Raw genomic sequence first — 24497 nt, forward strand, 5'->3', positions numbered from 1 at the left:
ACGTTTACGCGAGCGTTACTTCTGTAGTAACTTACGATGATTCCTCCGCGTAAACGGAATTTTGTAGCAACTTACGATAATTTACTCCGCGTAAACGAGTGAATTATCGTAAGTTACTACAGAAGTAACGTTCGCGTAAACGTAGTAATAAATTTACGTCACAAGTCAGTATACTTTCGTATTCCTGTCTGAAGTTAGTCATTCATTATTATTGTTTCCCTTTCACGTGACAAAATGATCCGAATGCAAACACTGAAATATATTCTAATTGGAATGCTTAAATTAATTATTTTGTGTCGTCGAGAGGTCATCATTGCGAACCGCGTGATGCGAAACGCGCGAGAGCGCAATGCGCGCGCGCACGCGTCGGACCGCGCGCCGAACCAATCGGCGCGCCGCGCGCGGCAGTTGGCCGGCCAATCCGTGATCCCTTGCGCGTCGCGCCATTGTGCTGCATTGTGCTAACGTGCGCTTTCCGATCTGCCTCCTGCCTCTGCCATCGTCGTCGGCGCATAGTTCACGGCGGAGAGAGAGAACAGAGAAAGGGCTCTCGCGGCGGTGCCTGGGTTTTCGTTGCACCTGCATGATCTTTTACGCCTGACTCTTGATCCTGAGATTCGAATCTGCTCTCACAGCCGTAAGTAGAGTGTGTGACCGTTATCACGCCGACGTCCGAGCCCCGATCCGCGGGCCGAGACCGCCAATGGACGCTCTGCCGCGCGCGCGTTGACGTGCCGAAGGATCGAGAGGATTCCAGGCCAATGTCAGTCCGCGACGGGCGCGACGTCCGCGTTGGCCGTGCGCGTGCCAAGATGTCCAAAGCGGGCGATCGCGCGCCGCGGAGGAGCGGCGACGGTGCCGAATCCGCCGCGCGTCGTGGCGTCGTGTCGCGGACGGCACGGCGACGATGCGTGATCGGCGCGGACGTTATCTTCGCTCTTCCCTCCGCGCGGCATCCCCGCCCCGACGATCTCGTCGTCAATTAAAGTCCTAACCCTCATGCGGAATCCATTGTCAGATGACCGTCGCGACGACCGACCGACGACGACGATGGCATCGCGATTCGCTGTCCGCCTTCTATTTTTTCCTCTCTTTCCTTCCGCGCAGCGAAACTTCTTTTCCCTCGCGAAACAGGTTCCGCTTGCAGCGTCGTCATTTTCGCCCCTCGTCTTTGTATTCTTGTTCGCATTCGTATGACGAGTACGTCAGTGCATCTATACATGTGCACACCTATGTATGCGCGAGCGCGCGCGCGCGCGTACATATTTGAAGATATTTTTAAACGAAAGAGAGAGGGGGAGAGAGAGAGAGAGAGAGAGTGAGAAATTAGCTTCCCTTTTTTGCTTAAACAATTCTCAAGTATAGCTTATATGTTTGATATAAATAATTATTAGATTGCAAAATTGTTGTGAGTAGATAATATATATTGCAAATCTTCTCTTGTTTTACCAACAAGGCAATAAGGTAGTAACGTACAAAAAAAATTCTATTTTTATTTTTTATAAATAATGAGAAATGCTAATGCTAAGGAAAAACTGTTGTAATTTTATTTTTGAAAGTATTAGAATTAATATGACGTATATTGTTTTGTAAGATAATTTCCACAAACATTTATATGTATTTCTATCGAGACACTTGGTCCAGCATGCAACTTTCTTTCTCGCTTTTCTCGATATTATGATATTATATATTGATTGAGAACTATTATAACTATAAAACTGCAACGTCAAAAACATTTATATAATAATTTTCTTCCTGGAAGCAAGAATTTTATTTATTAATTACACACACACAGTAAAAATAACATATTAAATAAAAATTTAAAATACATAAAGATTAGTTAACATATGTTTTTAGACATATCAGTGATAAAGCATTAGATGATAACTTGCGATATCAATTACTACGTAATCTATGTAACAATAAATAAAAATCTTTTTCAGTGTTCCCATAGTAAATATGATCTGTTCCAAACTTTAAAAAATTTTCAGTTTTGATGTACAAGAATATAAAAATATCTTCTGTCTATCTGACAAAGAAAACTGATAATTTTGACGTAGTACGAATAGATCATTATAAACTTAGAGCATTGAAGATTGATTGATTGCGATACATCATTAAAAAATCCCTGAATTATATCGCAACTTTTTCTTGCGCTATAAGTGTAATAAAAAAATTGTTTTAAATTAAAATGTAATAATAATCTAATAATATAAAAATAATGTAATAACGTAAAAATGTAATAATATAATTTGTATTTTTAGATGTCAACTGGACCTACACATAAACATCGTTATAAAAACGTAGGATTAGATTCACAAGAACTGCGGAGACGCAGAGAAGAAGAGGGAGTCCAATTAAGAAAGCAGAAACGTGAGCAGCAATTATCAAAACGTCGCAATGTTCCTAACATTGTTGCGGATGAAGATAATGTTACAGCTACAGACGAATATTCACTTCCTACAGCACAATCGGTAATATGATTATTGTATTTATTTGTTTATTTATTTGTTTACTGGTTTTATGTATAATTTGCTTTATGACAATTTTCTTATTTTACATAATACAATTTATATTTTAGCAGTCTCCTGGTATTATAACATCTGAAATGGTAGATGCATTGTATAGTCCTAACATACAAGATCAATTGGCAGCAACACAGAAATTTAGAAAATTATTATCAAGAGAGCCAAATCCTCCTATAGATGAAGTGATACAAACGGGGATTGTACCACAATTTGTTGAATTTCTTAAAAATAATACCAATTGCACTCTACAGGTACATGGAAATTAGTATAAACGTTATTTTATTTTTTGTTGTATATCAAGAACGTACATAAATAATAATATTGATTATTAGTTCGAAGCAGCATGGGCCCTGACAAACATAGCAAGCGGTACATCTCAACAAACGCGCATTGTGATAGATGCAGGAGCTGTCCCTACTTTCATTTCTTTACTTGCTTCCGAGTATGAAGATGTGCAGGAACAAGCTGTTTGGGCATTGGGTAATATTGCGGGAGATAGTCCCGAATGCAGAGATCATGTCTTAGCCAACGGTATCCTCACGCCGCTTCTACAGTACGTTTCTTTACATTTACAGTCTTCGTGTAAATTATCTAATATGTTATTAAGAAAAGTTAAATATAAAATACTCTTAGATACGCGTCGTGTATAATATTATTACCAACAATATCGCACTATTTTTTACAGACTGCTATCAAAGGCGACACGACTTTCCATGACCCGCAATGCGGTATGGGCATTATCAAATCTCTGTCGAGGAAAAAATCCAGCACCGGCTTTTCCAAAGGTTGCACCATGTTTACCAGTGTTAGCACATCTTCTCAATCATACTGACTTTGATGTACTCGCTGATGCTTGTTGGGCTCTTTCTTACTTGAGCGATGGTCCAAATGATAAGATACAAGCTGTTATTGATGCTGGCGTTTGCAGACGTCTCGTAGAACTTCTCATGTATGTTAAAATTTATATAAGATTTATTATGTAAGATTAATTTTATGTAAATGTGGATTATAACAATTGAAAATGTTTTCAGGCATGAACAAAATAACGTTATAAGCGCGGCTCTTCGTGCTGTAGGTAACATAGTTACTGGAGATGATGTGCAAACGCAAGTTGTATTAAATTGCTCGGCATTACCGTGTCTATTACATCTCTTAAGTTCGCCACGGGAAAGTGTTCGTAAAGAGGCTTGCTGGACAGTCTCTAATATCACTGCCGGAAATCCCCAACAAATACAAGTACGTCTCAATCTTTCGAGCATAATAGCATAACTTTATTTATATATCATATATTAATAACTTATATATTAACGTCTTTTTTTATATAATTTTGCAGGCGGTGATTGATGCCAATATATTTCCGGTTTTAATCGAGATTTTGAGTAAAGCTGAATTCAAAACACGCAAAGAAGCTGCATGGGCAATTACAAATGCTACTAGTGGCGGAACGGCCGACCAAATTCGATACCTCGCAATGCAAGGATGTATTCCGCCACTCTGTGACTTGCTTACCGTTATGGATGTCAAGATCGTTCAGGTCGCTTTGAACGGAATAGAGAATATTTTACGTCTGGGAGAACAAGATGCAACCATGCATAACGGTCTCAATCCTTATGCAGTTCTTATTGAAGAATGTTATGGTAAAGTATCAACTAAATACAAGTTTTATATGAAAGATATGTCGATTAATAAATATTAACACGGTAGTAATCAATATCTCTTGTAATGTTTTAGGCCTAGACAAAATAGAATTCTTGCAATCTCATCAAAATATGGATATTTATCAAAAGGCCTTCGATATTATTGAACGATTCTTTGGGTCTGAGGAAGAAGATACCAGACTTGTACCTTCAATCGATTCGCAAGGACAAGAATACCAGTTCACCGCACCAGATTCTTCCCAACTACCAGTGCAAGGCTTTGAATTCTAATCAACTATCTTGATATAACTGTTTTATTTAATATTAACGTTATTCGTTCTGCAGAAATTTATAATATTTTGAAAATCGGCACGTTAATAGTGAACATGATTTTACATATTCATTTATATGAGCTGAGTCTATTTATGTCAAAACTAATACACTACACAGTGATCGAAATCTATTCTTCACCGAAAATTAAAAACAGTAAAAAAATCTTCATGCACTTTCAATTTTTTTTCATTATTTAAGAGAACCATAACTCACTATATGATCTGAGATGATTTATGTTTTCGAACCTACGTCAAATTGTGACAATGTCTGCGTTAGAGCCTTGAAACAATTTGTGTAGGAACACAGACTCATATCTGCATATATTTAGTATGAGACGTTCAGTTTTTAAAACTTCGTCTTAGTGCTTAAGTAGAAGTGGAGATAACATCGGAACAATTTGTCGAGGCAGACTCATACCTCGTCCGACATGTGACTGACGCAGAATTACGAAAAAAAAAAACTTGCATTACCCTGCAAGATACTAACTGAATGACTGAAGTACGCGACTATGTAGCCAACACGGACAACATTACGCAACGCGGTACTCACCTCCTTACTATACTAGATAGAAACATGACCAATTAAACTTTTTTACTGTAAATACGTATCTCGTAATTTTAAGGCTATTCTATACAGAGTGCCCTTAAGAAGCGAAGCAATAGTCATATCCGGCCGTCAACGCAACATTGCAACAGTTTGCAAGAATTGGTTGAAGTATTTGGTGTAATTTGTGATAGGCATGATTTGTACTGAGATACGTACAAAACATGTTTTGGTTTTCTTATGTTAAGTAATCGTGCGGAATGCTGACTCCAGTTATTATATCTATACTTTTGTTAATCCAGCATCACGCGATCAATTATTAGTTGTTCTTAATTATAAACGTATATATATATTTGCAGATGTATTAAATAAATAATTTTTATCTTATGTTTCATAATTGAATTTTTAAACTATCGCAGATGCGATATTTTTCAACCCTTTATTTGCATGTGATGAAAACGAATAGTAATGAAATTGTACAGCACAAAATTAGATTTTGGACATTCTGTATGAAAAGTCTATGACTGTATATATGAAATGTATTTATTATTTAGGTTTGACGATACCATACTATATTATACACAAACCTTATATATATACTATCTACTTTTAGTTACCGATTTGAATCGTTATGACGGAGAACGACTGTACTACAGCTCACTAGTTGAAACTTTGCTAACATGTCTCTTTAGCAAAGTATCCAGCTATGGATACTTGTTGCCAATTTATAAAATGCTTACCAAATAGTAATACATAGAAAAGAGGACTTGCCATTATGTTGTGCACGTTATTTCTAAATAAAACTTGGGATAAATGTGTATAATGGGTGAAATCACTACATGTATTGCATGAAACATTAGGAATTGATCTAAACCAGTGTTTTTCATTCAATATAACCAATGATCTTTAGATTAGATACTTTATAAAATTTTTATCGAAAAGTAATCTTTTATAATCGTAATTATTTTAATCAAAATTTTAATTTTACCATTTTTATTTTTCATTATATTTATATAATAAAAAATCAAAAATTTTATTATCACATAATATATAATATAAATATATTGAATTTATATTATATTAATGTTAATAAAGCAAATATTACTATTTATTTGATGCATAAGTAAATTTTATATATCTATGTATATGTATAAACTTATTGAAAACTTTTTCTTATAGTATTTTATTGCTCAAAGAAGATTAAAAACACTGGTCTAAATGATCATAAATATATTTTTCCTAAAAATCTGTAATAAGACGTTAGAAAATTTATTAAAATAGAAATAAAGTATAAATAGGTATTGCGTATTAAAGCATGACACAATTATCCTAAGTTTTTCATATATATTCATGAATTTGATATCTGAAACAATATCTATTAAAAAGCATTGAATGCACGTGAAAAAACCAATAATCTTCTATCTAAATCACATAAGTCGATGGAAATCATATAAGATCTGTATGAAACAAAATTTGTACTTTATATGTATATTTGATATATACATATCCTGTTATTTTGAAGAAAATGATGAGAGTTAATAAGCAATTGAATATTTGTTTAATGCGTATTTAATGAATATTTATGTATCGTTTATTATACGAAATTCATACATGTTAAAAAAATTAATTTGTTATTTTCGTATATTTATAATTGAATATATGTTAACAATATTTTACAATTTTATTATAAATATCTCGCATTACTAAACTTAAAATTAGAAATGTCTTGTAAATTGGCAATGAGCAGGATATGATACTCATTACTTCAATCATTGTATGGACTGCCGACTGACACAATCCGAAATTAAATATCACACACATACACACAAAGTAATCCTAATTACTGTATTTTATTTTGAAGCTAAATAAATATGTCATTCGGAAATGTGCGTGAAATCGCTATATGTACAACGTACAACAGTGTCATTATATTTTTCGAAAATAGAAATATGAAATTGTGATTAGAAAAACTCGCTAAAAATAAAGTTTATTTCGTGTAACATTGGCATAACAAAATAAAGTTACATTAACAGATCTATAGATCTTATATCCCCTTAGTTTGCAACCAGAGACGAATAATTTTATCATAACTGTCATAACTGCTAATATAAACAATAATGTTGCAGATGTAAAAGAAAATGAAGGTTTTTAAATTGATACTATAATCACTTTGTATTATAATGCTAAAGAAAAAAAGATTTATTTTTGTACACAAATTTATATTATCATATAAATTAGTAAAAAATATAGGTGGTGAAAAAGCTTTATTATGTATAATGCAAAACAGATCGTAGAAAATATTTCTAATCAAATATATTCTAATTTTTCAGTTCTGACAGTTTTGATCTGATACAACTGCAGCAACAATTTAAAAGTCTCCAAAATGTTGCATCTTTATCTAATTAAGTACATCTCCCAAATGCTTTTATATTTTATACTATATTGCCACTTAACTATCATCAGATTATGTGCGATTCGTAATTTGTAATAAATTCGCAAAAATTCGTCGTTCGTATGAACTTTCCACAATGTTCGCGATTTGTGATTTGTTGTTTGTGCAGTCTAGTTCTATTACGACACATAGATAACAGAAAATCCTATAATAGACAAAATAAAGAAATAAATTATTCATTCTCAAAACTGTGTCTCAAAGAAACAAGTTTGTTTTAAGAAGAAATTGAAAACAAAGAACTCAATCAACTGAAATTAAATATAGAATGCTAATAGCTTTTTTCTTTTCTTTACGTAATGGTAATACTAATTCTTTTAAGTGCGAATAAAGATACAACCCATACACATTTGTGCTTTAGTACTATTTTAATTTTAATTTATCGAAAGTATTAGGGAAAAATTTTACCATCAAGAATCGGATATCTGGAACCAACACAAATTGATTTTATTCATGACGTTTCGCGGCTTTTGCTCTCGTTAAAAAAACCTGGAGAATCAACGGAATGTTTGAATGACAAACGAGTGCAAACTTGTTTTTCTAGATTATTTACAAGTTTTGTACGAATGACGAACCGCACATAAGACGTTAATCTTAATTGAACAGTTTTGTTATTTACATAACAATCATCAATGGGCTATTACAATTGTGTACGCTCATTTTCTTGCAACTTAGATTAACAGTATCTTAATCGTGGCTCAGGTTCTACCAATATAATTGCCCCGTCTGTAATGCGCGTTACAAGTGCTATTAAAACATCCTGATCGATGCTCTTTGACAGTTTATTATAAATCTGATTTTCCACAAAGCTTAGCTTTTTCTGTGATGATTGATAATTGTTAGTTTGCATAGTAAGAATATAAATAGCTTCTGCTACTAAAGGGTTTATTCTATCGCATAAATTATGTAATGCCTTTATCGCTTCTGCATTAATATTCAATATATCACGAATCATCTGCAACAAATTTATTCGGTTATACAAGCTTAGAGCAAAATTTACGTTTAGAATATGTATGCATACTCACCACAACCTTTTTTTTCTCCGGAGAATGCTTGTTTAATATAGTAATGATCTCACCAGCATCGTTTCCGAAATCTTCTGGATTAAATACCAGATAACTGTCTGCATCTAAAATAGTACTGCTCGCACGTGCCAGTTTAGTAGCTAAACAATCCATCGTGGCATTTTCCTTTGCAAATAACAGAATGATCGAAGGTATCTTGGGAGTTCTCGATATCACTTCGTTTATTGCGGATGATACATCATTCCAAATGTCTGATTCTTGATTACGAAATGTTGCCTTGATGTTTTCAATTGATTCGGTTAACAGTAAGGTAGGATTGCTTCTGGATTGTGTTTTTACTTCATTCTTACTTAGAGATAATGCCAAAAAACATATCAGTATTACTATTATAAAAATGAGGAAATAAGAAAAGGTACTCGTATTCTGTTTACTCTTCGATGAATCAGTGTTGTCTTTAGACCTCGACTTGTCCGAATAAATATATTTTTCCGGAATAAATATTTCTTTCTCCGAATAAACATTTCTGTCCGGCTTCTCCGAATAAACATTTCTTTCTGGAGAAATAGTTCTAGAGCGATCTAGCGAATGATACCGAGGTGCCTCTTCATCTTCCTCGCTAGAACCTTCTGTCGTTTGTATGTCACAAATAACGCCCTGATCTTCAGATGATACTTCAGTCTCTGATGGATCTGATATTTTTCGTCGTCTACGTCCTTGTCCCTCCATGTGTAAACTTTGAAAATTATTGTTCGTGGAATAGCTTTCCTTTGTATCTGTTGCTCTCAGAGACCTTCGACACTTAGGTGTACGTGGTACCACTTTAGGTAAACTGTGAGTCTGTAAAATAATAATGCATTGTATCATGAATAAATTAAAGATAGTCCTGCAATTTCGATAATTTGGAATCAAATTAGTCTAATCTTACGTCATTATAGAATGTTTGTCAAACTGTGTTATAAAGATAAACGCATATAAAAGTGACACATTTCAGTCAATTTACTTTAAATATACTAATAAAGAAAAATAAAAAGTAAATACATTGTAGCATCTTGAAGAACTGTACATTATATAATACATAAAGATATGGGAGAACATCAAAAGTTTGTCAGAAGATTTAAACAAAATATCGTGATCGTAGATTGATATCAATTGCATCTCCATCAAGCTCATGTTCTACCAGTAGAGACATAATCTAACAACAGATTGTCAATAGGAAGGATCTGTCCATTCCATAATCATTTAAATGGTTACAAAATAGCAAATTCTACTCGTCAGTTTCTGCAGTTAATCTGTAATCAACGTGCTAGCATTCTGTTATCAATCTGCTGATAAAATATATAATGCATAATTTGAAAAATCTATTTTCGACAGATTCGGCTATCAGGGACTACATAATCTACGTAACGTAACAGAGAAAATTCTATATCCGTTTCGCCGAAGCGATATGACTCTTAACAATTCGAAAGTCGGTGAGCAGTAATCGAACCCAAAGACATATACCTCGTGCATTCCGCGGTCGATGATAGCCGGTGAGCTTATCTCTTATTTCTTATCGTTAAAGGACAACATTACCTCGTCGCAAATCGCAACAAATCGGTCATAATAGCCACATCGGCCACATCACGAAATTTGCCGCAGGGCGCAAACGGCAAAAAACGCGTCGGAGTAGTGCCAACCTGTGCCAACCTTAAAGGCGGTTCAGAACGGTCGGCACGGTCGCTAATCGCCCGATCGCCGCTCGCCGCTCGATGATGTGAGTGTGTGAGATGTGAGTGTGAGTGCAGCGTGCAGCTGTCGTGACAACAACGTGAAGTGCACGTTTTTCGGTGCCGGTTGCCGCTTGCCGTCGTCGTCGCTGCCGCTACGAGATTCGCCGGCGTCGTCGGTCCCTGGGGACGTCAATGGGCGTCCAGACGCGATCTCGAGTGATCTCGAGAGCGAGAGCGCTATAAGGTGACAACATGTGCGTCGGCCCGCTGAAGAAGATATGCCATTGGGGACCGCTCTCCGCGCTCGGTACGTGACAGCCGTGACAGCTGTGTCTCCTGTCGACAAACTTTGCCCTTTTCTCATTTCGCTGTCGCTCGATCGTTATCTCGTCGACGAAAACGCGATAGACCCGTTGATTGCATTCTAATCTAAGAATGACTATTAACTTTTATTCCCGCTAACGTAATCGGAAATGATTAACGTATCGGAGTACTATTGTTCTGTAATGTAGATTGAATTATTAATTTTTTGTCCATTGACGTGCGAAGAAAAATATCAATGAAATTGCATAAGAAAATGTGAAGAACTGACGAAGGGGATGGAGGAAGCATGTAGACGAATACTATCCAATTACTTGACAGTAATATAACGTTCAAAGAACCAAGAAAAATTACATTCTTGCTTTAATCTTTCTTTCCATTATCAAATGACAAAGAAAGATTCTGTCCATATTAACGAAATAGTCTTTGATAAGTTAATTGGAGTTTGATCCAACTCATCCTAAAGTAGTATATGGCATAAGTTTCACTGTCAATATAGCGAGAGATCGCTTTGTTAAAGAGTATACTTTAATGTAACGTTTTGTTGTATGATTTTCTGCACATTTTTAACAAAATGGTCAACTGTACTTTTACTTGGTGTTGCCAATTATTTTTTTAAATATAAATTCTTGATATATATAAAATTCTGATGGCAATGAAATTATTTGCTGACTGCTTTTGTCACATTAATTTGTGTTGCAGCGACGATAAAGATAATCACGTTGATGACCATACACTGCAGCAGACAGTGGTGGCCGCCACAAGATAGTGTTCCAGCGGCTGCCTGTTTCTTGCTGTTCTTCACTCTCAGTGGATTGACTCTATTTCATTTCATCAGCGCAATTTTTGAAGGACCTGGATATCTTGCATTAAAATGGACGCCGGTAATATATTACACATTTGCCACTGAATCTGTTTAAAGTAAATTTCTTCATTTCCAACCATTTCTCCTTTGCAAACGGCTGAAAATCTATAAACTTAATTTCTCCTTCCGTTTTCTCTTCCATTATTTTATATTTATTATTTAATTAATAATAGGAAATTGAAAACGATAGATTTGTATGGTCCTGATTTGAAATTAGAGGGATTTGACTGTATAAATTTAATTTTATAATGAACAATATAATTTTTACCACCTAAATATTATTTATATGTTGTTAATATGTTTGCACTAATATGATTCACTTTCAGGAGAAAGCTTCAGATATGCAATATCTGCAATACTGCATCGTCTGTCAAGGTTATAAGGCACCGAGATCACATCATTGTAGGAAATGTAAGATATTTAATTTAATACAAACACAATAAAGTAAGAATAATAAATATAGATATTATTTAATATGTTTTTAACTTGTAAATTTTTTAACAATAATTTAACGATAGATTTTGCTACAATCTTGCTTATCAATGTATTATATTATTATTATTGACAGAAAAAAATATTCTTTAACGTAGTAATATTCTTTAGCATATGTAATGCAGCATTGTTGTATCATTTTCAAGTTTAATACATCAATTCTATTTTAATTCTTGTTTATTCTTTTCTTACTTACTTTTCAGGTGATCGTTGTGTGATGAAAATGGACCATCATTGTCCATGGATAAACACATGCGTTGGACATTACAATCATGGGCATTTCACAGCATTCTTGGCAAGCGCAGTCGGTGGTTGTTGCGTCGCTTGCGTTATATTAATTTCCTGGGTGGCGACTGTGCTATCACTGAGGCCTTTGCCGTTTCCACCACCAACGGTTTATACACTAATATTAGTAGTATTTAGCATTGGTTTATCAATCGGCGTTGTACTTGCAGTAGGAATGTTACTATATTTTCAGGTAAATGTTCTTAATACTATTATATTCAATTGATACGTTAATTTCATAATTCTTCAAATTTCATAGATATTAGCCATCGTGAGAAATCGAACGGAAATAGAAGATTGGATTCTGGAGAAATCTCGATATAGGCGAGATGACACAGATGCCAAATATGTACATCCATATTCAAAGGGATGGCGTTTTAATATTAGTCAAGTTCTTACATGGGACTGCACTCCTGTCGGCGATGGTATTACATGGCCCGTTATTGATGGCTGTGATCAATATACATTAACGGTAATTTTGTTCAAATAATACAAAATTTATAATAAATGTATAATAACTATCAATTAAAGAGTATATTTGATGTAAGAATTTTATAATTGTTTGTTATACAATATTATTAACTCTTGAAAACTGTATTTATAATTATGTTAATTATTATTTTACAGAGAGAGCAGCTTGCACAAAAATTAGAGAAACAGAAAAGAGCACGCAAATATCGGATTATAAAAGCTGCATCAGGATCCAAGTTTCCAATTGGACACGGCTTTGGCGTATTTTTTCATCCGCTTTGTACTGATGAACCTCGCATCAAGTTAGATATAGATGATATTGTGATCGTAACACGTTGGAAAAAGTATGCATTCCGTATTTCTAATTAAATTTCTAAAAATGTATTTCTTTGGATAATTTCCTATTTGACGGAAATTTTTTTTATTTTTTGCAGATATTGGTTATTTGGGGAAAAAGAACGGAAGGAAGGAGAAGAGACGAAATCGAAACGTATAAGAGGATGGTTGCCGCGGCCCTGTGCGGTGGAAATAATAGAAAAATCTGTATGGTTTAGATAATTTATTCAAGAACGATTTATTAATTTTTGAACATTTGTGTGACGATATTCGTGAAGATATGAGAAACTGTTTATAAAATAATTTCTCATTTTTTATAGTACATAAAAACTGAAGAACGCGTGTCATTTGTAATCGAGAAATATTGTATATTTTATGCCTATTCGTGTTGAAATCGATATATTTTTCTTGTATTTACCTCACACTATAGATTAAGATATTTCTTATGTTACAACACTTTTGTATAAATAAGTAAAAATGTATATACACACTTTTGCTTACTCAGATGTTCCAGTAAGTTCTTAGTGTAAAAATTTTGTTATACAATATACATATAATTATATACATACATATAATTTAATAATTACATATAAACGTAATTATTAAAAAGTATGATAACGTGTAAATATGAACTATCTAATAGCAACGAATCTTATTTTGTGAAAAATAATAGTGCAATTAAAAATATTTTGAATTATTAATATAAGTTTTTTTATCAACTTTTTATGAGAACAAAAGGTGCGTGTCACAAGAATTTATATACATACGTTAGACGTTAGACAACAGGAAAAGCATTTGTAATGCGAAACAATATGCAAATAAATTGTTTGGTCTTGCGATGCCGATTACGAGGTAATCTGAAAGTATTTCTAGCGCATATACTACCGACGGACTGAAAAGGCCGTGGAAAATCAATAGCACACAGTGTGAAAAGTCACATTGACTGAGTGAACTCGCTATACATGTGTTAGAGCATGTGCATGTGTAATCCGCGCACGCTTTTGCATTATGCGCGCTCGTTCGAAGAGTTTAACACGCAATACAATTGCTCTGCATGGCTGCAGAGCATTTTCTATTATTCTACTCATCCCTATCGAACGCGAATGTTACATATATATATATATATATATATATATATATATAATAATAATAATAATCGGCGGACGAGTATATTATACACAAAGGGAAGTATTGCGTAAGGGTCAATGTTAACATCCCTTTGTGTTACAATGTTACATCCTGATGTGTTGCAAGCCGCGAATTTACGTGCGCGTAACAGCGTTATGCGTAACATTTAATAATCGACAGTGAAAGGATCGTATTAGCGACTCATGAAGTACGTAATCGAATGCAATATGCAACAACTCAATTTGCCGCGAATGCTTACAAATCGATAAATCGGTAAAGAAAACGAGATGTCACTATATATATATTCCAAAACAAATATCTTGCGATATCAGGAGCTACCGTTGCTTTGTCAAAATATCTGTTGCCGTTCTTGAACTCCTTTTCATAATTTTATCTGTTTTATTTAATCGATATAAATATGGATTTCTTTCATCCATTCACTTGAGATCTTAGAGTTTAATATTCATATATTCTCTTGCGAAATGTACTTTAAAAGCTATGCGAGAGAACGAGATATTTATTATAAATACAGAACGAAATTGCAATAGCTTTAACAGCGAGCAAATAATGCCTAGTTATTCCGCGTGACAACAATGATAATGAAGATTAAGTTTGTCGTATTTGATAAAAGGCAATGCAAATAGCGTGATGCATGCACATAAATGTTCAAGAGTGCACTACTTTAAACAAACGCATGGCCTTTTTTATTTTTATTTTATATATTTTATATAGAACAAACGGCTTTATAAAAACATTTTATTCTAATTTAATGTTTAATAATTTTCTAGATCAATTATTCTTCCTTTTTAAAGAGAATATTAATAATCGCTTTAATATATTATATGCACTCTTATCTAATATTCAAAAATTAAAAAGCCGACGAATTGTCGGAGTTCAGCAATATAAATGTATGACTGAAATACATTTTTAAATTTATTTCTATTGAATATTACAGTATATTTAAAGTTTCAAGATGGCAAGAAGACAAGGAGATAATTCTAAATAATCACGTAGTTGCGATGAATAACGGCGTTTTTCAGCTTCATACTTGTTGAGAATAATGACAGCGTTACATCATGTATCGTTATGTGATACGTAAAAGGAAGTAACACATTTACGGCAGTATTTTTTGCTACGTGTAAAACTTGTAGATATTCTCCTAAACGAACGAAGAGTGGAACCGGTTACAGGATCGACGAAGGAATCGAGTGAAAGTGAAGGATTAATTTAGCAAAAACGGAGTGCGCGGCTTTGGGATCCTATGGTGGGATCCCACCAACGTTTGGCTCGCCGGCAATTGATCGGGTACCGCAGTTTCTTACGTGCGGATCTGTCACGAGCACGAAATATCCTTTTATCCTTGCGCGATTGTTCGTGCAAACAGCTTATTGTTTCGAGTAAGTCTCTGCAGTTTATTCCGTTATCGCACGAAACGATTCGATTCACCGCTTGTGTGAAGAAGTCAAGGAAATGATTGCTTTCGATAATCTCGTGATCGCTACATATTCATCTTCTTCAAATTTATCCTAAGTAGTATTTCATGAATTTCTCTGTGTTTTTAAATTAGGTTTGTGTATTTGAACTTTATGAAATCAGACGTGTAGCAAATTATTTATTAATTAGTCAACGACGTTTTAAATTTCGTGGACGATATTAACTTGATATTATTTATATATAGCTATTTCTGTACATGAACTATTTGGTAATATTAATATATTATATTAGCTATTCCTGTGATATTAAATCGCGTGTGACATAAGCGCGGATAAATGATCAGCATAAATAAAAGACGTGATATAATTAAAACGGATTACTTAGAAGCTTTATAGCTTTAGACGCTAGAGAACATTACACATTCCACTCATCCTTTCCGTCAGGAACGATCAATATTAATGAAATTTTGTTGCATGTATCTCTCGCGTCGTCGAAACGAAGGAAGCGATCAAGATGCATCTCGTCGGACACATTACGGTTTTATTCGCATTCATCCTCTTCTCGTCGATTTCCGTCCTCGGATTTCCGGATGGCGGGCCGGTGGACGCGTGCGTGAAGCCACGGCCTAATCAACCCTATCATGGCGAGGCGCGATCACAGCCCTTAAACACGAGCCCTTACAAGATACTGGCTTCGTCGTCGCAGTATGGACCAGGCTCGCAGGTCACAGGTGGGTCAAGCGCGTTTGGTGCTTATCTTGTATTATTAAGCACCATCTGGTATATTCTGGGTTAATTTCTTATTACGCAAAATAAATGATGAAATTTTCATTAGAGAAATTTTCATTCATGAAGTCTAGAGCACTTCCGAGCGAGAGATAGCGATACAATAGACTAGAAAGTAATTTTATAAAGCTGTGGCGTACGCAAAGTCTTTAAGGTATACAAAGGATTCATATCGTTTGAGATAAAGTTAACGATAAGATAATAAGAACAGTACATAGACTACAGTATATGTATACTGGCGGCGAGAATCGAGAAGCCGCTGAAATTAAATAGCTATATTATTTGATAATAATAAATGAGCGAAACGAAATAAATGATTCTGTAGAAAAATATATTATGTGCAAAAAAATATACATTTATAAACTTGTAAAAGTTGAAAAATTGGTTAAGTTGTGTAGCTGTGTTGGTGATGTATATTTGGAAGATCTCAATACACGGACGGCTATAACTTTATATAAAAGGAATTTACTTGAAATTCTTTTTAATTACAATTATTAAGTTATTATTAAGTTACAATTATTAATGTTAGAAAATGCAAATATAAAGGGTTTAGAAGATCTAGATGCTCGTGTCGATGTATTTAATAAAAATTATTATTCACAAACGTTTCGGTTCATATTTAGATACTTATCAATATATGTCTCGATTATTAATATTTAAAGTGACAGTTTATAACATGACTTACCATAAGGAACATTAAAATTCTTTTTATTATTGCTTTTATTTTTTAACATGTTTGTATGAAGGGAACTTGATTTACGCTTTATACGATTGCCTTGATTATATATACTGCGAATAATACGTTGTTGCGTGTTTATATAACTTTTAATTACAGTTTTCTTTTGTTTAAATTACACGCAAAATGTCTAAATATAGACAGAAACGTTAGTGAATAATAACAATTTTTACATCGACACGAACAGTTGTAATTCCGAGCCCCTTTTATTTCAATTGAGTTAGAAAATGTGTTGAATAGTTTTTAAAAGTAATTGTTCTTCAATTATTATGTAAGTTCAGATGGTCATTATTTCAAATATGTACGACATTGAGTAACCAATCAAGTTATTAACTCTTTTCTATATTTATTTTTTAATATACATGTGTACATGCTCCTTTAATGATAAATTTCTTTTAAGTGTAATGTTTAATTTATTTGTCTACTCATTGCAAGATAACAACAATTTAATTTTAGCAACTTCTCAAAAAGAAAAATGTTGCGAATATCTTGCGACAATTAAAAATATAAAATTCTAAGATTGTATAATAAAGTAAAATATGTAATTATTTTATAAAAAGAACACACACACACACAATTGTAATGCAGAGTTGATTTCTTTTTCTCTGTTTCTCTTTCTATTGTCATTTCTCGCTTAGAACTCCAACTCACAATCAGTGCAATTCTATGCGAATATTATTATTATTATATATAAATAATAATATATAATCTAGTTCGCCTCATTTTTATCACGACAGCATGCATTTTACCCGACACGAGATTATTGGACCCATCAAAATCACAACTGTGAAACATATGTTGAGTGTCCGTAACGATTCTATTGGCTTCGTTGAACACATCTGCGCTCGTGGAACAATGGCGAATTAGGCCGACAAGAGGGATAAACGCGCCTGTTATCGTTTTCGAGCGTGCAAACAGTTTCTATACGTGGGTCACGCGTGAGTGAACGTAGATATGTCATTCATCCGCGAAAGAAGGTTGAAACGAAAGTCTAAGAACTGCGTAGTTGTGAAATGACATGTCAATATAAGACTGAAAACTCGTGCAGATCAAATGCGTAACTAATGCCCGCAATACCACAATGCGGATATCTCGCAGACAAAAATTAAATTTTGTTCTTTTTTCTTTTAACGTCTTCTTCAAATAACTTCAAACAAGATAAATGTAACGCGCGCTTTTAGAAAAACAGTAGGGAAAAAATGATTTAAAAAACGCATAAATATAGATATTTAAAAAACGTAATTTAATTTGTCTGGAAAATTGCAATGAGTTTATCTATTGCAATATTATAACAAGTTTTATAAAACAATTCTCTACTTTGTGCATGTCTCATTATTTGCAAATAAAAGATATTAATAAATCTAATATGCATCAGAATAAATTAACTGCTAAGATTAAGTTCAAATTTTTCGAAGTTTAACGAGACGTTTCATCGAACGTTACGAAAGTCATATAAGACTCAAATATATAAATTTAATAAACTTGAGATGTGCTTTTTGATATAGATTATATTTCACATTTAAATGTTATGTATTTTATTATATTTTTTATTCCATTATAATTGTTACTCTATATTTGATAACACGATATACATTCCAAATGTAAAATTCTCACTCGTTATTCCCGCGGCGCACTGTTTTCCGCTTGTTATTGTTTTCCATTTATTCTTCTGAAATTAATGTAACTCAGTTCGTTTTTTATTGTTCTATTGCGCTATCTGATAACCAATGCGATACTATAGGATTGCACAGCGTAAAAGTTCAAATGTTTTCAAACAGTGGATTTTATATATATAGTTACGGTATCAATAATATCAATAATATAATCCTTTCAGCAATTTTTTGGGGCTCGTCTCTCTTTTCTTCGTAGTTTATATCTAGTTTATTCGTGATAACATTCGTTTCGAATCCCCTGATGGATATAAATAGCGAATACTGCTGTTATATGTTCGACTACCTGCTATTTCTTTTATATGAAATCATTTTGCCGATATTGCGATGGATTCGCGCGCGATTGCCCTGATCACGCCACGGCAATGTGCGCTATATTATCTCAGATACAGATATACACCGCGGTGATAAGGGGCAGACTGAATTTTATCCGATTGAATAATGTCCATCTTCATTGGATCTCGTCTATTTTTCAGTCACCATTGTGGGTGCCTCGTTTAAGGGATTCTTCCTGCAGGCACGTGATACCGGTACAAACGAATGGATCGGATCCTGGGCTCGTACGCCGAACACGAATATACATTCCGAGTGCAGTGCCGTGACGCACGCGGATCCGCGCGATAAGGAGCAGGCTACCTTCATCTGGAACGCACCAGCAAACGCACGCGGCAGCGTTTACTTCACGTGAGTGCCACATTCTCAACGGAAATCCTGTGGGAAATATCCATTCTCATGCATTAACGATTGAGTGTAGGAAGGACGATTCTGAGAGTTATCGCAAATTGCGACCGTTGAGACCTTCATTGTCTATATCATTATCAAGGGTTCCTTGGAAGACGTGACTTCGATGAGATATACGATATTATATACGCTATAAATACATATACATTTATGGCTGAAATGGTTGCTTAAAAATTACGCAATAAAAATTCCCGCAAATTCATACCTCGATTGCATATTTCACGACAATTGTGAGCATATAATTTATTGTAATCAGTTTATTGTGACCATATAGTATGCATTTTATGCAAACACGTACAGCTCAAAACGATTAAATCATTATTCTTGATCGAAGAGTATCTCGACTTTCTCATTTTTATTAAGAATTTTTTGTTTTAGAAAGAAATGGAATTTTTAATTACGAGATTAATTCTGAAAAATCCAAAATTGTGTTTATATTGTTTTTATAAAAGATAAATAACACTTGCGCATATATATATAGTTCTCTATATATAAATACGAATAAGTTTAAAATATCATCGAAATAAGTCAACACGTTCAAAACCGGTTTTTTACATAAAAATAATTCACAAATATGGTAATCAATCATGCCACGTTATTATAACTATGACCTATAATAATTTCATAGTTATCAATAAGGATATTAAAATATTTGTTTCATATTTTAAAATTCTTTTTTCGCATAGACATGTATTTTACATTTACAATGCATCTGGACAAAGCAAATTTAATAACAATAAAGTGAGCACAGTTTAATTGTGAGTTCAGCTTCAATAAAAAATGTTTATATTAAATTTTTTAGAGAATTAATTCTGTATGTATAGAGGGATATAATATGAATAGCATACTTAGTTCCTTGAATGAATACAAAGAATCTTAAAGTATCTTCTTAAAATTTAAAACATCCGACGATCTTAATAGTCTTTTGATCGTTAATGAGGATATTAGTTTTTTTTTTCAGTACGTTTATTCGCGCAAACGTATATTTCATGGCGCAGCTAAATCAAATTTAATAGCCATAAAATGAGGTATACCCAATGCACGCGCAATAATTCGCAATGGCGCAGCGGATCTAATTGTACGACGTTGACCACTGGAAATAATTGCTTTTATGCTATTCGGTCATTCGTAATTGCACGCATACGTGAGACGTGTTCATAATCCGTTGAATTCCCAGCACGGTTGTACTGGATGTATTGGAAAGTCGGACTGCGAGCGGTCGGTCTCTCCATCACCTTGAATGCTTTGTACAAGAATAAATTTTAAAAAATGTTTATTATAAATTAAAATTACCTCAACATACAGAGAGAGTCACATTATGCAGATGAAACATTTCTCATATAAATCTCGCATTATCATCAAAACGAAAGGTAAACCAGAATTTTTTTCCGAAATTCTTAAATGATTTTTAAGCCCCGATTTTTTCTTAACAAGGAAGACAGGAAATTCAGGATTGAAAAATATATATTTTTGGATCTTAAGGTGAAATTAAATTGAAGGATTTTTCATGAATTTTAGAATGCGATTACAAAACCAAATTGCTTTATTTTTATAGAACATTGCAACAATGTGAAGTACTTTTAAACTAATGATAAATTTATAAAAAAATTATTATTCATACAACTGAAAGAGATTAAGTATATCTTATGATATATGTATGCAACTAAACATGTCAAAATATATTACATTTTTTAAAATGTATGCAAAAATAATTTGATTTGGTTGTTCCATTTCGCTACGTTTGAACGAACATAAAAATGGTTTATGAATTGTGAAAGAAAATTAGTGTGACTTAGTAGGTATTATACGATTTATATACTTATGTTTTATAATAGATACTTATGTTTAAAAATATTTTAATAATTTATTACAATAATATGTCTTGCTGTTTCAGGGGAACTGTTCTAAAGGACTACGCAACATTCTGGTCCGATCTTGTATCGGAGGTTGCACGATAATTCGTCAGCATATACATTTCTGCATCTTTACTCGTCGACGAAGTGCTTTCGCCAAAGGATAGATTCCATTTTTATAAAAAAATATTTTATTTTGTTCATTCGTTGTGTATTTTGATATGTCTGCGACACGTTACGCAATATATATTTTATATAAATCTTGTATTTTCGTACCATCACAGAAACGCCGGGCGTTTTAAATAATAAAAAATTATTGGTGTTGTATTCCATGTATTCCAAGTTAATTGCATCTCGATTTACCGTAACATTTATCAACTGTTTTTTTCCTGTAGTCGGTTTATTTGTTTCTCAATAAAATAAATGGAGAAGAATCGCAAATGGAAGAGATTCTTGACTTATCTGACGGGTTTGCGTAATAATCGATCGGTCGACCGAATGTGAATTATCATATCTGCAGCATTCTAGGAGAACTCGTTTTACCTCGAAATGCCATTAAGGAAGATTGCTCAAGTCGATTGGCAAAACATGTACATATATAATTTGGTATCGATAAAAAAGGAGATAAATGATATCTTCTCGTAGTTTGTATATAAAATTTTGCAATAAAAAAATCTTTTGTTATTCATTATTTAAATTGTAAAGAGACCCGTTTAAATGCATGTCGTTATTCGAGTAGGTCATAATGCTTATAATGAAACTTTAACAACTTTAGCGTTTCACTTTTACAATACAACACAATTTTACAGTTGGCTGCAAAATTAGTCAAAATAATATATAACTAAAATATTTAAAAATTATAAAATTTTCTTCTGGAAATGTGTGTGCGCTTTGTCATGATAGAATATAAAATTCTCTCATCTATCTTAAACATTTATTTATTTAAGAAATAATTTTATCTAAAATTGGGAATATGTGTTTATTGTTATTATGGTAAAATTCGATGTTCCGCCCCACACACACACAAATTATTTCTAGAGATTGAACGTCACGCTGGGGGAACGTGTAAGTAAACTTCGGTAGATTACTATATACATCTCGCAGCGTCTCGGCGAGGATCCCGCCATTTCCTCATCCCGTTAATGGAGCTCAGCACACTTTTACGTGAGCAGAAGGATCGAGGAGCGCGTTACATAAGACTTGGCTTGTCGGGTAAAAGTGGGCCACACTGGTATTACAGACTTGACAAGCCTAAGACTCCTTTTTTCTTGCTCTTGCCACTTGGCTCTACTCAAAGGGATTCAGGAAATTGATCTCGCATTGTCGTTAAATTTCTCTCGATAGACATCGAGACGTTGACATGAATGTCCAACCATTACACGACCCTTTTTATCTCTTATCTTTTAATGATTGATAACTGCATGGTGATAAATTATATGCGCTATTGTAATTATAATGTAATAATTCTCGAGTAACTAATTATCGGTCAAACCTGTCAAGTCCAGCTTAATGTGTTGAGGGAGATTGGACACAAGATGCTGGTTATGCTAGAAATACGCTGCTTTTTTGGCGAAGAAAGAGTTAAGTATATCGCATAATCAATGAAGTTATTATTAGGCTTATAGACGGATGTTAAAAATGGACGGATAAAAAGGAAGCGATGTTTTAATCACATGTATGTCTAGAATAAAAATTGAATAATAATAAACCGAAAGAAAAATTACATTTCTGTTTATACATAACATTAATTATAGTTAATTCAGACGAAATAAATCTATAATTAATATTAAAATACTTTAATAAATACAATAAGCTAAGTCAATATATATATATATATATACAACGGATTGCATGCAATAAGAGAATTCACGTAATAAAGCAAATAACGTAACGAAAATGTAAAATGTATAATTATATATAGCAAGAATTTTGGTTTGCAATAATGATCGCATGATACAAGAGTGTTTCGAGGAAAGACTGCGATAAATATATTCGAATGACGTTGTAAACGCATGTACAATTAATATCAAAAGCGACCTAGCGACGCAGCATTACATTAAACGGAACATAATTACAGCACGTCCCTGTCCCATGTGACCATCAGTCCGTCCGTCGATAATTATCACCTGAAATTGATCATGTGCATGACTCCTAATGGACTAGTTAGAGTGGTCCCAGAACCCCTGTCCATCAAATCCCACCTACGCGAACTATAAAGATCTTTTGACAATGCGTATGCACATCTCTATAATTTATGACTTTTTGCATGAAGTATAATTCATCAACATATGCAATCTGTAATGTTTAATAATAATTAATAATTATTACCTAATTATAACGCCTGGAAAATATCGATTATTCTTTTCATATATTTGAATCCTTTGCAACATAAAATGTGATTTTTGGCACTACAATACAGTTTTAGCAGCTTTCAGATGCGTCAACAGAAAGTTTCGTTTGCATGCTGTAAATTTTCGATTATATTTATATTACGTAGTATTATGTAATATATATATTGATTTTTAATAACGTTACATATTTTTAAATTTATGCTAATGTGCATAGTATATTTTATTCATGTTTCGTATTAATCACATAATTTTCTCCCGCTATCCACAATATTAATCTTAATTGGCAGCCATTTCACGTGTGTGTTTGTACGATAAAGTAATGTGTACGACAAAGTTTCGCTGACGTCGTAATGTGGCAATCGATCAAGGAGTAAAATTATGATCGTGCCGTTAGATCCAGACTTTCATAGAAATACTTGTGTGCGTCATCTACCTATAATGCATAAAGTCCTACGAATGATGCTCGTAACACAAATAAAATACCGAGAAAATATTCTTAAGTCACATAAATTGTTAATTGTAGAGAAAATGTCAAAGCTAATTTCTAATTTAAGAAATGTATAATAACATTTCAAATAAACAATTTTCATTGAATCTCACTCATTATAATTCTATCTGGGCAGCGACCAGAAACAATTAGAAAGTATTCAAGAATAAAAATACTTGTTTTAATAATGATTTATTATTCTTATTAATTTTAATTTGCAAAAAAATGTTTGCCGACACAATTTTCGACCAAAGAAGAAGAAAAGAAGTTTTTCGGAAAAAAGTTATAAGTTTAATCGATTTATTAAAAATCAACAAT

General features: G+C 33.3%; 4 protein-coding genes across 7 annotated transcripts; 3 read left to right on the forward strand and 1 right to left on the reverse strand.

Annotated features, from left to right (window-relative positions):
• Positions 1–476: 476 nt before the first annotated feature.
• Kap-alpha1 (karyopherin alpha1) lies at positions 477–5428 on the forward strand. Of its 3 annotated transcripts, none has more exons than XM_077411095.1 (8): positions 477–637; positions 2265–2474; positions 2582–2779; positions 2861–3081; positions 3214–3477; positions 3560–3764; positions 3862–4165; positions 4260–5428. In XM_077411095.1, the coding sequence occupies exons 2-8, from the start codon at positions 2265–2267 to the stop codon at positions 4454–4456; spliced, it is 1599 nt and encodes a 532-aa protein (XP_077267221.1). In that variant the 5' UTR covers positions 477–637; the 3' UTR covers positions 4457–5428. The 3 variants fall into 3 exon arrangements, with proteins under 3 accessions (XP_077267221.1, XP_077267224.1, XP_077267222.1); XM_077411098.1 differs by having other exon boundaries at positions 2585–2779; XM_077411096.1 differs by lacking the exon at positions 477–637 and adding an exon at positions 768–1200.
• A 1236-nt stretch (positions 5429–6664) lies between these two features.
• Torip (Torsin interacting protein) lies at positions 6665–10222 on the reverse strand. 2 transcript variants are annotated; one of them, XM_077411102.1, is made up of 3 exons: positions 10088–10222; positions 8516–9352; positions 6665–8445 (listed from the first exon to the last, which is right to left on the reverse strand). In XM_077411102.1, the coding sequence occupies exons 2-3, from the start codon at positions 9239–9241 to the stop codon at positions 8167–8169; spliced, it is 1005 nt and encodes a 334-aa protein (XP_077267228.1). In that variant the 5' UTR covers positions 9242–9352; positions 10088–10222; the 3' UTR covers positions 6665–8166. The 2 variants fall into 2 exon arrangements, with proteins under 2 accessions (XP_077267228.1, XP_077267227.1); XM_077411101.1 differs by having other exon boundaries at positions 10016–10215.
• A 68-nt stretch (positions 10223–10290) lies between these two features.
• On the forward strand, positions 10291–13805 carry LOC143900115 (palmitoyltransferase ZDHHC6). Its single transcript, XM_077411103.1, has 7 exons — positions 10291–10531; positions 11248–11429; positions 11737–11821; positions 12106–12380; positions 12447–12659; positions 12815–13002; positions 13093–13805. Exons 1-7 carry the CDS (start codon positions 10477–10479, stop codon positions 13214–13216), a joined length of 1122 nt encoding a protein of 373 aa, XP_077267229.1. The 5' UTR covers positions 10291–10476; the 3' UTR covers positions 13217–13805.
• A 1554-nt stretch (positions 13806–15359) lies between these two features.
• On the forward strand, positions 15360–21668 carry LOC143900304 (putative defense protein 3). The gene is made up of 4 exons (XM_077411482.1): positions 15360–15519; positions 16058–16286; positions 19224–19431; positions 21383–21668. Exons 2-4 carry the CDS (start codon positions 16070–16072, stop codon positions 21444–21446), a joined length of 489 nt encoding a protein of 162 aa, XP_077267608.1. The 5' UTR covers positions 15360–15519; positions 16058–16069; the 3' UTR covers positions 21447–21668.
• Positions 21669–24497: the final 2829 nt, after the last annotated feature.

This window comes from Temnothorax americanus, unplaced genomic scaffold (assembly GCF_048541705.1).
Source record: "Temnothorax americanus isolate GAGA-0224 unplaced genomic scaffold, ASM4854170v1 Scaffold3, whole genome shotgun sequence".
NCBI lineage: Eukaryota > Metazoa > Arthropoda > Insecta > Hymenoptera > Formicidae > Temnothorax > Temnothorax americanus.